The sequence below is a fragment of the Lepidochelys olivacea genome (genome assembly GCF_965140295.1).
Source record: "Lepidochelys olivacea isolate rLepOli2 genome assembly, chromosome: 2".
NCBI lineage: Eukaryota > Metazoa > Chordata > Testudines > Cheloniidae > Lepidochelys > Lepidochelys olivacea.
The window spans coordinates 24,602,315-24,616,732 of record NC_140412.1 but is presented as its reverse complement, the minus strand read 5'-3'; the positions used below and the strand labels follow the sequence as shown (position 1 = coordinate 24,616,732).

At 42.0% G+C, this 14,418-nt stretch overlaps 1 protein-coding gene across 1 annotated transcript in view; it reads right to left on the bottom strand.

Annotated features, from left to right (window-relative positions):
* SNTB1 (syntrophin beta 1) overlaps positions 1 to 14,418 on the bottom strand; it is a 179,735-nt gene that overhangs the window by 18,095 nt on the left and 147,222 nt on the right. Inside the window, exon 4 of the mRNA XM_084618237.1 lies at positions 5,976 to 6,115. Coding sequence (XP_084474363.1) covers positions 5,976 to 6,115 — 140 coding nt within the window. The remainder of the gene's footprint in view (positions 1 to 5,975; positions 6,116 to 14,418) is intronic.

Here is a 14,418-nt window from a genome sequence, read left to right as displayed (position 1 = left end):
CCTGTGCTATGGGTAAGTATTGTTATCCCTGTTGGACAAATGAGAGCAAACTGAAACACACATATTATGGCAAAAATGTCTCAGACTCAGCACCAAAATGCAGGAGCCCTAACTCCCAATCTCCTCTTGTAGTCCCAGAGTACAATGCCTCCCAAGTGTATCATTTAAACTTATCTCTATTATATATAAGCCATATTCCACACAAAGCTGGAAGTACAGACTGATGTTGTTCTTTAGGACTTATATGGATGCCTAACATTTATATGTTGAAATATTGAAAAAAAAATCAAATGTTAAATAAGAAAAAGAAAAAAAAGACAGATCCATGTAAACCTACTGGTGGCAAACTGACAAGCAAACAAGGACAGGCTGCAATTCTGCTACTACAGTGCAGTAGAAATACTGTACCCCTTATCCTACCTCCAACTTCCTCTGCTCATTGCCTAAGGTAGATTGAACAGGACTCTGTACAACAGTATCTTCTACTGAACTTTTTCAGTGTTCAGCAGCATTTCAAATCTGCTTTAGCTTAGCAAAAACGTTTTCCCAAGGACTCATAAAAAAGCAGAAAGATGGGAACAGCCAAGATTACAACATGCTGTCTGCAAACTTTCCAGGTGAAAAGTTATAAATTGCATCAGTCAATTCACAGAAGGGTATTAGAGAATGTGCCAGTGGGCAGGCTAATCACTAACAAATGTCTGAAAGTAGTAGTCAACATCAGTAGTAAACTGCATGCTTTAAAAAAAAACACCAAGCCCCCTTCCCCTCCCCCACCCCTGCACACACGCTGTATGGCAGATAATCAAATTAGGAGTCCCACTGGGCTTTGAACAAAATACAAAAGTAACAGGATGTTTAAAAAAAAGACACCACAGTCAGTAGTAGACAGGGTTAATTGGTTCAAAAATACATAGGACGTCCAAACTGTGAAAACCCGCCTACCCACAAACAGATCAGCAAAAATGTGTGCTTCCAGGCATAATATGCTCACATTCAGGGCTTCAGAAAGTGAAATCACATGGGTTCTGAAGGATTTTTTTTTGCCCAGTTTCACTGTGTCATTGCACAAGTGTCTAGGTGCATTGTGTCATTGATTTTTCCTGTCTTCATTTTCTTAAGCATCAGGAATAGGACACTACTGTAGGCAGGATACTGAAGATGATCTACAATGGTCTCACCAGGAACATCAGGCCCTGTATTCCTCTTTAAATACCCATTTGCACCTCCTTACTACCAGCTAAAGGTTTCTCATAAGCCTAGAAGCCGCTGCTTCTGTCATGAATAATGTAGCTGGAATCGATGTAACTTAGATCAATTTACTGTGGTGTCTACACCGCACTGGGTCGACAGGAAATGCTCTCTCATCGACTTACTTACTCCTCTCATTCTCGGTGGAGTACCAGAGTCGACAGGAGAGCGCTCTGCCATAGATTTAGGAGGTCTTCACTAGACCCACTAATTCGACCCCCGATGCATCAATCGCAGCAGCATGGGGATCCACGGTAAGTGTAGACATAGCCTATGTCCCAGCACAGTCACAAGTCACTTTCATTTGTCCCTGACACACAGGCAATACTGTATCCATTGTAAATGGGGAGAGGGATAGAATTACAATGCACACACACACTTTAAAAGATCTGAGCTAACATTTTCCAAAGTACCCAAGTGACTTAGGGCCCTAAATCCCATTTTCAATAGAGACTTAAGTGCATGTCTACACATACGGCAGTACGTCTGCTGTGCATCTGGTGAAGACGCTCTATGCCAACAGGACAGAGCTCTTCCATCGGCATAACAAAACCACCCCTGCAAGCGGTGGTAGCTATGTAGGCTGGAGAAGCTGTACACACCAGCGCTTATGTTGGTGTAACTTATGTGATGTACGTTATACCGACATAGGCTGTAGTGTAGACATAGCCAGAGGCATCCAGGCTACCTCTCCCATTAAAATAAGTGGGATTTAGGTGCCTAAATACTTTGAAGATCTGGGCCCTTGGAGCCTATGGGTTTGTCTACTTTAACTGCAGCAAAGTGGGGTGGGAATCTAACCCGCACCAGCCGTCTCTGGTCTGCGTGCATCCTGCTAATGTCCTTTAATGGCTCTTTACAGTAGCCTGATTTAGTCTTCTTTGAAATGGCACTAGCTCAAAGTGAGTTAATGAACTGTTAACATGTGTCAGAATGCACAGAAACTGTTAACCACAGCAGACTAGGGCGGGGTAGATTCACACCCCAACTTGCTGCAGTCTAATAGTACAGGTTAACAAGCCCTAAGTCTCAGTGAAAGTGTATGGAACCAAAGCTCCTATGTGCCTACGTCAATACTGAAAATGGGACTTTGGTTCATTTGAAATTTTTACCCAGTCCGAGTTCTTTAAAACATTATTCCAAGTGCACTTATTGTCAAGCATTTAGGGCAGGGGTTCTCAAACTGGGGGGTCAGAACCCCTCAGGGGATCGCGAGCTTATTACATGGGGGGGGTCACGAGCTGTCAGCTTTCACCCCAAGCCCCGCTTTGCCTCCAGCATTTATAGTGGTGTTCAATATATAAAAAAGTATTTTTAATTTAAAAAGGGGGTCACACTCAGAGGCTTGCTGTGCGGAAGTGGTCACCAGTACAAAAGTTTGAGAACCACTGATTTAGGGTCCAATCCAACTCCCCACTTAAATCAGTAGAAAGATTCCCATTGACTTCACTGGGGGATGGATGTGGCCACTGAAGAGCTTTAGTTTGTTTGTTTTGGGGCCAAAGAGGGTGCAAAAAAGGCCAACTTCTCCCTCAAAAGCCTGAAGGTTAGAAGAAAAATAAGAGATGCATGGGGAAGTACTAAAGAAATATGGCAAATACTATCTTGCCATTTAATCTGTCTTTAGGGGTGAAATCAGTGTTGTGTGCGAGGTACTGAATTGAGAGTCCAAGAGACTAATGTGTTTCTTTTATTCCCTCTGCAGGCATGGCATGGGCAGCAGCAGCGAATGTGTCCCTTCACTGTCCTGCCAACACGCCTCCAGGCGCCTGTGGTTAATCTTACTCCCTAGCTAGGTGGACTGTTCTGGCTGCCCTTCTTGATTTAGCTGAACAGTGTGGTCTGTGAAGCTCACAGCACATAACATCGCAAAGCAGCAACACTTATACAACCGTGTCTCCGGTCTCTGCTCCCAGGGCAAGGATTTCGCACTCTGTGTATCCTGCACAACACGCTACTGTAACACCTACTTGTTGGTACAATATGTATCCCCCAGACAAAGAAGAGAGAGAGAGAGAGACTCTCTATCCAGTATGTGTCTTGTATTGCTTGAGTTTTTTAAAACCCCATCTGCAGTACAAGTCATTATTAGTGTTATTTCATTTAATGCAAGCTCCTTTATCCCTCATTGTGTATGTTTTCAGAAAGTTCTATCAAGAAACATGGATACAGATTAATTTCTTCTTCCGCCCCCATTTAAAGCTTCCTCGGGTTAGCATTTGCCCATTCCAGGACTCATCCCCCACTGGGTCACAACATTCTGCCACCTCCTCAGCACAGAAAGATGTTGCAATGGGACGAGATGATCCATCATCCTGGCATGGGCCCAGCTACCCTGATACAATGTTACAGCCTCGGGATGCACTACCAGTCGCGGAGTATACATGGTATCAGAGTCTGGTGATGGAATGTCAGCACGTCCCGCAGTTCTGACACACCCTTCTGCTGCAACATCCTACCTAGCTTTAAATAGGGATTCTTGAACGTGAGCTGTTGTCCTCTTATTGGATTTGCTGGAGGCACACAATAAGCTTGTCAGTATGTTGTAAAGCACAGTGTGGTCACCTTACTTTACAACAACACTGTGTGAACAGGAATGAATAAGTTACTTCTCTTTGACTATGTTTGAAAGTTCCCAAGGGTCTAGATACTTTGGGGTGAAATAACTTCTAGTATCCTTGGCCTTTTGATTAAATTTTGATTTATTTTTCAGTGAATTATTCAACAACAAAATGTTAGATCGTTAGGCAACAAAACTCAGTTGAGTAAAGCAAACGAGTGAGAGCCAAAAGGAACCAGTGAGCTTGCCGTGAGTGATACCACTTGTGGCTACTTGGCACCAGTCCCACTGAATGGAATGGCACTGGGAAATAATCTGACTTGGAGTCAGACCAGGGAAATGAGAACAGCAACTCCTTCTCAAGCCCTGAGACTGTTCTAGCAGACAAATACGATTAGAATTAGCATCAAAAGCCATAGATGACTCTCAGTGTAAGGAACAAATGTGGGCAGATCTTTCCATAGCGCAGGATCCCTCACACATGCTCGTAAATAAAAATGAAGTCAGTGTGTCTGACAGCTGTATGTCTGACGGTGTCAACTCAGGATTTAATTGCACTATACTGACCCAAGCCAGTATTTCTCTCTGGGGTCTACTGGGAGTCAGATCCATGAGAGAAGCAGGAAGTCCATAACACAGTTGGAAAATACTTTAACTGGACTCTGTAGGAAAAACATGAGGGTATGATGCGTGCACTTCCTGTGCTCTACACGTTTGCTTGGCAATGATTTCGCATATGATGCCTATGAGTGAAAATATTTTTGGGGCGGCACTGCACTTTAGTTTTTGTCTAAAGTAAATATACTGTAGATCATTACAAGGACACTAGTTTAGTTAAGAAATATGCTGTAGTCTTTGCTTTTCTGTTGCGTTTCTTTCTCCACGTTATGGACACAGACACACAGAGGATGGTAAGGAGACCACACGCCTCTCCAGGTCTAAGCGTCAGTTTCTCCAGGCAAAACAGACCTACTCACATTATTTTGGATCTGTCAGGTGGGTTATTTGATTCATTATTAAAAAGAATGGAAAATGGTACTACAGCATTATTTGCAAAGCATTTTCACTCACACAGGTGAGTCTGGGAACATTTCAATACCTTCCAATGGATTATCTTGATGTACATACTCCTGGGACAAAAAATTTGTGATTTTGGGTGACTCAGTAATTGGGGATCCAACTTGACACATATCAAATGGGCCTGATTTTCAGAGGGCAGATGCTCAGCAGTTTCAGAAAATCAGGTCCTGTTAAATTGCATCACATTGGGCACCCAAAATCACTAGTCACTATTGATAAGTCTTGCCCAGTTTGTCTATCTCAATAATGGCCACATAAAAGCATTTTGTTAAATCAATATTTAAGCATGGAGTCCAACCAGTGTTATTCATTTGTTTGACTTGATTAGTTATGGGGAGCATTCTGGCACTCCAACACACTCCACCAGTTAAAGCATTTCAGTACCTACCCATCTCTTTTGGACAGAGCTTGGGTATTACTAGAGATGGGCAGGTATGGTATCTGGTGTTGAAATACTATGGTGATGGGAACCCTAGACATACCTTAGATAGAAAGATAGATAGATTAGATTATGAGAACAAAGAGTTCACTGAATTAGGAAAAGTTGTAAATAAGCCACTTAGAACAGAAACGCTAACAATGCTGAAAGTAAAACATTCCAAAAATGTGCATGACTCCTGGTGATAGGTGAGCTTCCAAAAAGCTCAGCTGTAGAAACACTACTGGGTGTCATGGTTCCAACCCTGATAGTAGTAATGTACTACATTGACTTCCTGGTAGGTTTAGCATGGATAAGCATTCAGAAGCGCAGATGCTTATTTCAAGCCCTTGGGTCTGCAAATTTGATTGGAAATCTCATGGAAACAGGCTCTGCCATGAGATTTCCAGAATTTCTGTTTCAATTCTTGGCTCACAGTATAGCAGAAATAATCTTTCTTGTGATATTTTGGCATTTCCAGTCTTGGACAGAATTTGGAAGTGGGGGAGAGAAGGACACATAAACTGAGTATTTCAAGACCTTAACAAAAAGTTTGGTTCTAAAAACATGACATTTTATGTGTGATGTACGTGAGTATCTCTTTTCTTACCAGGTTTACCTACTCCAAATAACGACTGAAGTGCCTGCAATAAAATATAAAACTACCTGGTGGCTAGCAGAGGGTAAGTATGTAGAGGGCTGAACCAAGCTTCTTTCATTCGTGGCATGCTGTCATATATTAAAAGGTCCTTCTCCGTCAGTACAACCAGTGCTGGCTTCCAGTGCTTCTCATTCTCTCCTGGCACCTGGAAAAGAACACAGTTTCAATGAAATAATGAGTGAGGAAGAGAAGGGGGACAGGCTAGCAGCCTGCAACTACAGAGCCTGTCAATGTGAGCAAGCAGGATTTGGACTGAAAAAATTAATGAAGAAACAAGTTTTACTACTACAGGTCTCTGGAACGATTCTGCCTCCTGAATAATATCCTAAATTTATGACTAGAAGCAGCAAAAATGGATTAAAGCACAAGCAGATTGATGAACATCTGTCATTGTCATTAGTACTAAAACTTCCAAACCTGCTGTATCCTTTGCTCACTATGGGCTGTTACATACGTGAAATAAGCAGGAGAAAACTGAGACAGAGCCAGCTCTGTTATTTATATTTGATCTTTAAGAACCTATGAGGTCCGTTGTCCTTGAATAAGCAACGAGAATCAATGCAAAGCATACACCCAGGCCGCTACCCAGAAACAACTCTAAAATAGTGACATGGGGTGGTGGGGGAGAGGGAAAACCTGATGATCTCTCTCTAATTTCTATGATTAATGATTCTTGGTATGATCCTGCACTCAACTTACCACTGGGCTGAAATCCTGGCTCTACTGAAATCAATGGCAAAAAAGTCCATTGACTTTGATGGAGCTAGAATTTCATCTCTGGTGTTGTACTTACTATCATGCACTCATTGTAGTAGTAGGTTACTTCTCAGGTTATACTCCTGGGAGAATTCTGTGCCGCTGGAATGGGTTACCTAGGGAGGCTGCAGAATCAGCATCATTGGAGGTTTTTAAGAACAGGTTAGACAAACACCTGTCATGGATGGTCTAGGTTTACTTCATCCTGCTTCAGTGCAGGGGTCAGGACTAGATGACCTCTTAAAGGTCCCTTCAAACCCTACATGTCTATCATTCTTCCTGAAACAACATGAACAAAAACATGTTTTGGTTTTACATTGAGAAAAAAATATCTCAAAAACAGTGAATTTGATTTCATGTTTTGTTCAAATTGGACAAAAAGAGTGACTATTACTAAGGCTGCGAGTTTGTCATGGAAGTCACGGATTCTGTGGTTTTCCATGACCTCAGTCACTTCTGCAGTGGCCGGTGCACCTGGCCTGGGAGCAGATCAGGCAGCCCCTGCACCAGTCGCACCAGCTGCTGCTGGGGCAGTCTTGGGCCACTAGCCACGCCTCTGCCTAGGAGCTGAGCGAGGGGGATGTCACCACTCCCGGGGAGGTGCGGAGCCACTGGGGGTCCTGGGCTGCCCGCTGCTGCCCACCCCCCACCCTCCCAGCAGTAGAAGGGGTCCTGGCCCACGCGCTCCAGGCCACTGCTCTCCCACCCACCCACCCCCTGCCCCCAGCAACTGCAGTGCTCCCACCTGAGCACCTGCGGTGCCCCTGGGCCACGCTTCCTCCCAGGATTTGGTCTGGGGTGTATAGTAGAAGTCATGGACAGGTCACAGACCGTGAACTTTTGTTTACTGACCGTGACCTGTCCATGACTTTTACTAAAAATACCTGTGACTAAAACAAAGCCTTAACTATTACCCACCCCAAAGTGGCAGTAAATTCACCTCCTTCTTCCTCCAACTTTCCATTTAATAATTTTCCTCTTTTCTGCTGCCAACAGCATGGACAGTTATGGCATAGCTACCTGTTACCACCTACCCAAACACACACCTACGTGAACATAGATTCTACATGAAAATATTTTTAAAATAATTCCCTTTGGAGAAGAACAGTTCATCATTTTGTGTGTTGCAATTTTAGAGGCAATTCTCTTCAAAACACAGCTACATGTCTTAAAAGATCTCCCCCTGAAATTCACAGCCTGTAATGTAGGGTCATGTACGTGTACTTCTCCTTGGTGGTGTCTGATCTGATGTTGGTAATTATTATCCCTTGTGGTTCCCACTCCCCCCCAAAAAGCACCTAAAAAGAAACAATATTAGTATTGCTAATAGAACTTCTCCTTTAGTCCAAGTGGTAGTGATCTGTGATTCTGGAGCACGTTTTGCATTTTACTTCAGCAGCCAATGCGTTCTGTGTCCTCTGAGGACTGTTCTCTCTCTATTTGTGCAGTCCTGGCTTCAAAACATTTTCACAATCATCAGTTTAAACAAACAGAATCAGAACCAGATATGGGCTTGAACCAGAACATTGATCCGAACTGCCTCCAAGTGAGAGGAAGTTCGGATGCAGTTCTAAAGTTTGTATACGATGGATATGAATTGAAACATCAGAAACCAAAACCACTTGAATGGTAGAAAAATCTGAAACCAAATTTTGAAACTTGGGAACATCTCTGTAGCTTGATTAAAGAACCATGTACTAGGTTACATAATTAAATCTACTAGGGTTAAAATATGGGGCCTGAGTCTCATTCCTATTATTATTATTTGTATTACCATAGTGCATAGGACTTGTAGTCATGGACCAGTATCCCACTGTGCCAGGTACTGTACAAACACATGGGCTGTAACAATGGAGAGGACATGCAACGAGCAGCTGTGTTCGTGTCCTCACAGCATGGGAAGGGGAATCAGATTCAGAACTAAGTTTAAACCTGAGTATCTTTATAGACTAAACAGGACCCAATTAAACATCCTCAAGTTTTAGGGAAGTTCAAGTCATAGAATCATAGACTTTAAGGTCAGAAGAGACCATTATGATCGTCTAGTCTGACCTCCTGCACAACGCAGGCCACAGAATCTCACCCACTCACTCCTGTAACAAACCCCTGACCTATGTCTGAGTTACTGAAGTCCTCAAATCATGGTTTAAAGATTTCAAGGTGCAGAGAATCCTCCAGCAAGTGACCCACGCCCCACGCTGCAGAGGAAGGTGGAAAACCCCCAGGGCCTCTGCTAATCTGCCCTGGAGGAAAATTCCTTCCTGACCCCAAATATGGCGATCAGCTCAACCCTGAGCATGTGGGCAAGACTCACCAGCCAGACACCCAGGAAAGAATTTGCTGTAGTAACTCAGAACCCACCCCATCTAACATATCATCATAGGCCATTGGGCATACTTACAGCTAATAGTCAAAGATCAATTAATTGCCAAAATTAGGCTATCCCATCATACCATCCCCTCCATAAACTTATCAAGCTTAGTCTTGAAGCCAGATGTCTTTTGCCCCCACTGCTTCCCTTGGAAGGCTGTTCCAGAACTTCACTCCTCTGATGGTTAGAAACCTTTGTCTAATTTCAAGTCTAAACTTCCTGATAGCCAGTTTATATCCATTTGTTCTTGTGTCCCCATTGGTACTGAGCTTAAATAAGTCTTCTCCCTCCATGGTATTTATCCCTCTGATATATTTATAGATTTCAATCATATCTCCTCTCAGCCTTCTTTTGGTTAGGCTAAACAAGCCAAGCTCTTTGAGTCTCCTTTCATAAGACAGGTTTTCTAAGTCTACTTCTAAGATGGCTCCAAACCAGAACACCAGGCCCCAAATCTCTCGAACTCTGCATAAGTTTGCATTTCAAACTCAAGTGTTGCTTAGACCCACTCTAAAATACCAGAGGTATTTCCCATGTGAATTAAGTCTTTCAATAATCACACTCCTTTGTAAGTAGGTAGATGGTTTCTCCATGGTTATTAATGCCTCTGTTTTAATTACAAGGAAAAAAACAGCCTAAACCGATTAAAGGTTCATCAGTTTGTTTTGATGAACATCCATATATTTATTTACAATTTTTCTTGCTGCAACATCTCATTTTCATGTGGTTCCCAGGGGAGAGCAGCCACACAATTAATCCATCAAACAGTCAAGCAAGCAGACAAAACCCAAAGTATTAATAGACAAGTGCTAATCACAAATATGCCAGTCACCAAAAACATATCAAGCAACTAACAACACAGATACCACAGTTATCAAGGAAAAATTAAGGGGGAACCTTAATTCTGTCATTTCCTAACTTCTGAGTGCTGGACTTTGCATGGGAGTGTTCCTTAAATGTATCAGAGGGGTAGCCGTGTTAGTCTGTATCCACAAAAACAATGAGGAGTCTGGTGGCACCTTAAAAACTAGCAGATTTATTTGGGAAAAAGCAGTGGGTTTTTTTACCCACGAAAGCTTATGCTCAAATAAATCTATTAGTCTTTAAGGTGCCACCGGACTCCTCGTTGTTTCCTTAAATGCAGTTTTTTTTAATTTTCTAGGTTTAAAAAAAGAAAACTAGAAAATATAAATTCCATCATGTGGTCATCAGCAGTTTGAAGGTAGGTCCTTCAGATCCATAGCACAGATTGCTACTACTTGAGTTAAAGGAGTAACCAAGAGCAGTAATAGTCTGTTATTTTTTGTATGGACCAGCCACTAGAGCAGGACATGATACACTTGACAGCAATGAAATGTTGGGAGTAAGGATTCCTGGCTGGGAATGGGTCTTGTGGTTAGAAACAATACAGTCACACACACAGATCTGGCATATTCATTCTAACAGGCAATTTGGCTATGGAGGAGATGTGGCTCGACCACAATGGAGAAACGGTTGTATTTTCCCAGCTCTGCCCAAAGTGAATTTGTGCAGCCTCTCACCTACCCAATCAGTAAAATGGGGGATTATACTTGCCAGGCCTCTGAGTTGAAGCCTTGATCATTAAGAAGGATAGTGAAGTGCACGTAAGTATTTAAGACCTGAGTCTAGAACTTGTAGTCTCTTCCTGCCTCCCAGCTCAGCACTTCTCTCCATACACCAAAGTGGTAGCTTCTGATGCTTTTCTCTTCCTGGAGCTCAAGTTCTGTGGGGCCAGGAAGCATGTTAAGTGAAGATGGAATCTTCAGAGATTTTAGCAGCAAGCTTCGTAAAAGCTATCAGTATTTGCAAATGGCAACTTTTAGCCAAATTTGGATGGATTTTTATGGGGTTAGCAAAAGATGCTTTCTAATTCCAAAGTGACCCTTGCCCCCACCTTGCCAAATGTCAAATTTCTGCTCCAAACCATGGAAGTGCTAGAATTCCTAAAAAACAAAAGAATGTTGGGAAAGATTTTTAATATTGACAAAGTCACCTATTCTCTCCTAGCCTTACTCCTGGAAATGGCTGAGTTGTTTTTACTGCAATTTAAAAACACAAAGAACAGGACAAGCATGGAAAATTTCAGCTCAAATGGTTAAAGTTTGGCAAAGTTGGGGCTTAAAATGGTAAGTGTTCCGCAACTTTAACTGCAGGCTTTGCTACCAAGTCCATCTACAATTATTATTTGTTAGATATTAATATGTAAACACCAAAGAACAATTAAATCTAAAAAAAGAAATTGACTTCTTGAGTTGGCAAAATAATAGGCAGCAATATAGTGAGTTGTAGTGTACTGTCTCCATTTTACAGATGATGAAACGGAGACACGGAAAGGTTATGCAACTTGCCCGTGGTCACATAGGAAGCCAATGACAGAGACAGGAATAGCACCAATGTCTCCTGACTCTCAGTCCCCATTGAACCAGCTGGTCAGAAAATGGGAAAAGGGAGAAAAAAAGAATAAGCTGTACAAATGTTGTCAGTTTTTGCAAATTTCTTTCCCTTCATCAAAATACTGACAAACTAGTTCACTGAGAAAAAATCAAACCTTTAAAAATTTCAACCAGCTCTATTGCCTCTTTGGTGCAGAATGCTGGCATGTTTGCTGATATGTTCCTATACTATTCAAATTACTTTCAGTCGAAAAAGTTTAACTCGAAGTTGTTTCAATGAAAGATACTGCCTCACTCACCTTTCTTTCTAATATGCTGGGACCAACATGGCTAGAACAACACTGCAAACAATGACAGGTTGACAATTTATATGTGCATATACTGATGCATGTTTTGTTATTACTATTGTTAGGTATTGTACTTTGTACAGTCCAGCCTCCCCTAAACTATAGGACATAATAATGATTCTGCCTGTAAACAGAGAACAGGATGTGGAGTTTTCCCAGGGGAGTGACCTCCAAAACCAGAAACATGTGAATAGGACTTGGGCCGGCTTGGTCCAGGTTAATTTCCCATATCCAATTGCTCAAAATGTGCCCTTCAGCCCGGTGTTGTCTGTTAGCTTCGTAAACAATGTGATCAAATTCAAACTTACTGTAAATATCTGACGTGTCTTAAAGATAGCATTAAAGACGCTTCCAAGTATAAATTTCAGTATTATTTTAGATATGTAAAGTGATGTTTTGTGATAATATTTTGGGTGCTGGTTCTTAGTCAGTGGCCTTTTAAAAATTCAGGCACTCACAGTGTAATCCCTTCACTCCCATTACTATTAACAAGCATCATATTCACATATCATCCAAAGTGCCGTTATTCATCTTTCAGACATGTAAAATCACCATCCGATCAAGCACTTCAGCTGGAGACCTTCTTCAAAGCCAAAACATTGGATTAGTTTAAAGCTGAATGTATCCAGATAAAAGCTATATAAATACTTTTCAAATTACATTTGGGTTCAGAAATCTTCATCCCATGTCAGTAATATGGAGTGCAACTCTTACAAACCAGTTAACATGGTTGCCTTCTGCATGTGGCTATTAAAGTAGCACCCAAAAGCAAATTAGTACCTAGTTGCTCATCCCAAAGCCGCCTAGCCAAATTCAACGCTTGCATAAGCAGCTAGAATTCCACTGAAGTCAATGGAGTTGCACCTGTTTGTACCTGTAGTAAATATGAATTTACTGAAATTAGAAAGAATCTGAGGTGGTCTACCAAGTAAAGGGTCTTTGACCACTGTAGACAATCTGCACCATTTATAGGTTTAATGTACAAGCAAACTTGAAAAAGAAGAGAATACTCTAACAAGAAGAAATGCCCAGAACAAGTATTCTTTGTGCTGTTAGCAACCCAGTTTATTGACCTACCTCATCCAGCAGTGCAGTTAAAATCCTGGTTTTACAGAGACTGCCTGTAAACGCTTTTCAGTTTTGTCTTTACAAAACTAGGTAACAATACTGTGGTACGTGGAGCACTTTTTAATTTTCCTGTGTTTAGTACAGGGAATTCCTCGGCCCAGGACTGGAACACAGGAAATCCGTGTTCAAATCTCACTCTGCCACAAACTTCCTGGGTAAACTTGCGTAATCCCTTTGTGCCTCATTTCCTCATCTGTAAAACAGGGATAACACGATTTCTTCCCCCCCACACACACACACCTTTTCTTTGGCGTGTCAATTTAGACTGTAAACTCTTCGGGGCAGGGACTGTCACTTACTCTGTGTGTATACACTGCCTAGTACAATGGCTCCCTGATCTCACTTGGGGCCCCTAGGTGCTGCTGTTTTACAAATAATGTTGCATTTAGTTACGGCAGCTGAAATATTTCTAAGGATAACCACTGTGCATTGTCAACAATCTACAGCCCATCCATGATTACAGTGTCATCGAGTTAGCATTCTGACTTCACCTGGGGGAGGCACTTGGAGAGGAAATGTGAGGTGGACATGGCAGAAAACCCGTGTTTAAATTTAGAGAGCATCCTATTAATTTATCGAGAATAACACATGAAAATAAAATGGATTTAGGATATAGCAGAATAAGTTTGAGCCTTCCCTACCCTTAGATGCATTTGCAATGGCTGGCCACAATATCAGTTCTTCTACCACCTTGAGCAGCAGGACATCGCCTGGCCAGCACCATTGCCAGTGCTAGTCTCCTCAGAGAGGTACAGAGGCATGGGCCACCCGCCATCACCTCACATCATCTAGCAGAATTGGCTCCATGCTGCAAGAAGAGCAAGTGCCTGCTATTGTGATGCCTCCACATCATCCCTCCCCTTTTTGAGGGCTGTGGCTTAATGCCATGCCTTAGCCCTAAGGACCTGACCCTGAAACACTTAAGCACATGTGCAATTTTATTGATATTAATAGTCCAATTGTCTTCCCAAAGGCTACTCACATGCATAGGCACCATTTTTTGCAAGATCAGGGCCTAAAAGTGCAATCCCTCTGATACACGACAAACATAAACCCATACATATTTCAAAGGAAAGCAGGGTCTTTTTTCCCCCAGCTTGGAAAAAAAAACCTCCCTTGAAAGACATCCCAGTTTTATGACACCTTTCATATTTTTACTTATATACTTTGAGCCTTAGAGTCAGCTGGTATAAATGGATGTAGCTCCACTGAGTTCTAGGGCTGACCCATTTATTCCAGCTGAGGACCTGGCCCCTGATTCTTTCATCTGCCTTAGGTTTCTTTTTTATACGTTTTTATTTTAAACTTCAGTTCTTTGTCCATTTCAGACTTTCAGGAATGGATGAAAGAGTACTTTCAATTTGTGAGTCCCACAGATAATTAAATTAGAGTCCTTGGTTTATTTTGGAGAGCGAGTTTATATTTTCATTAA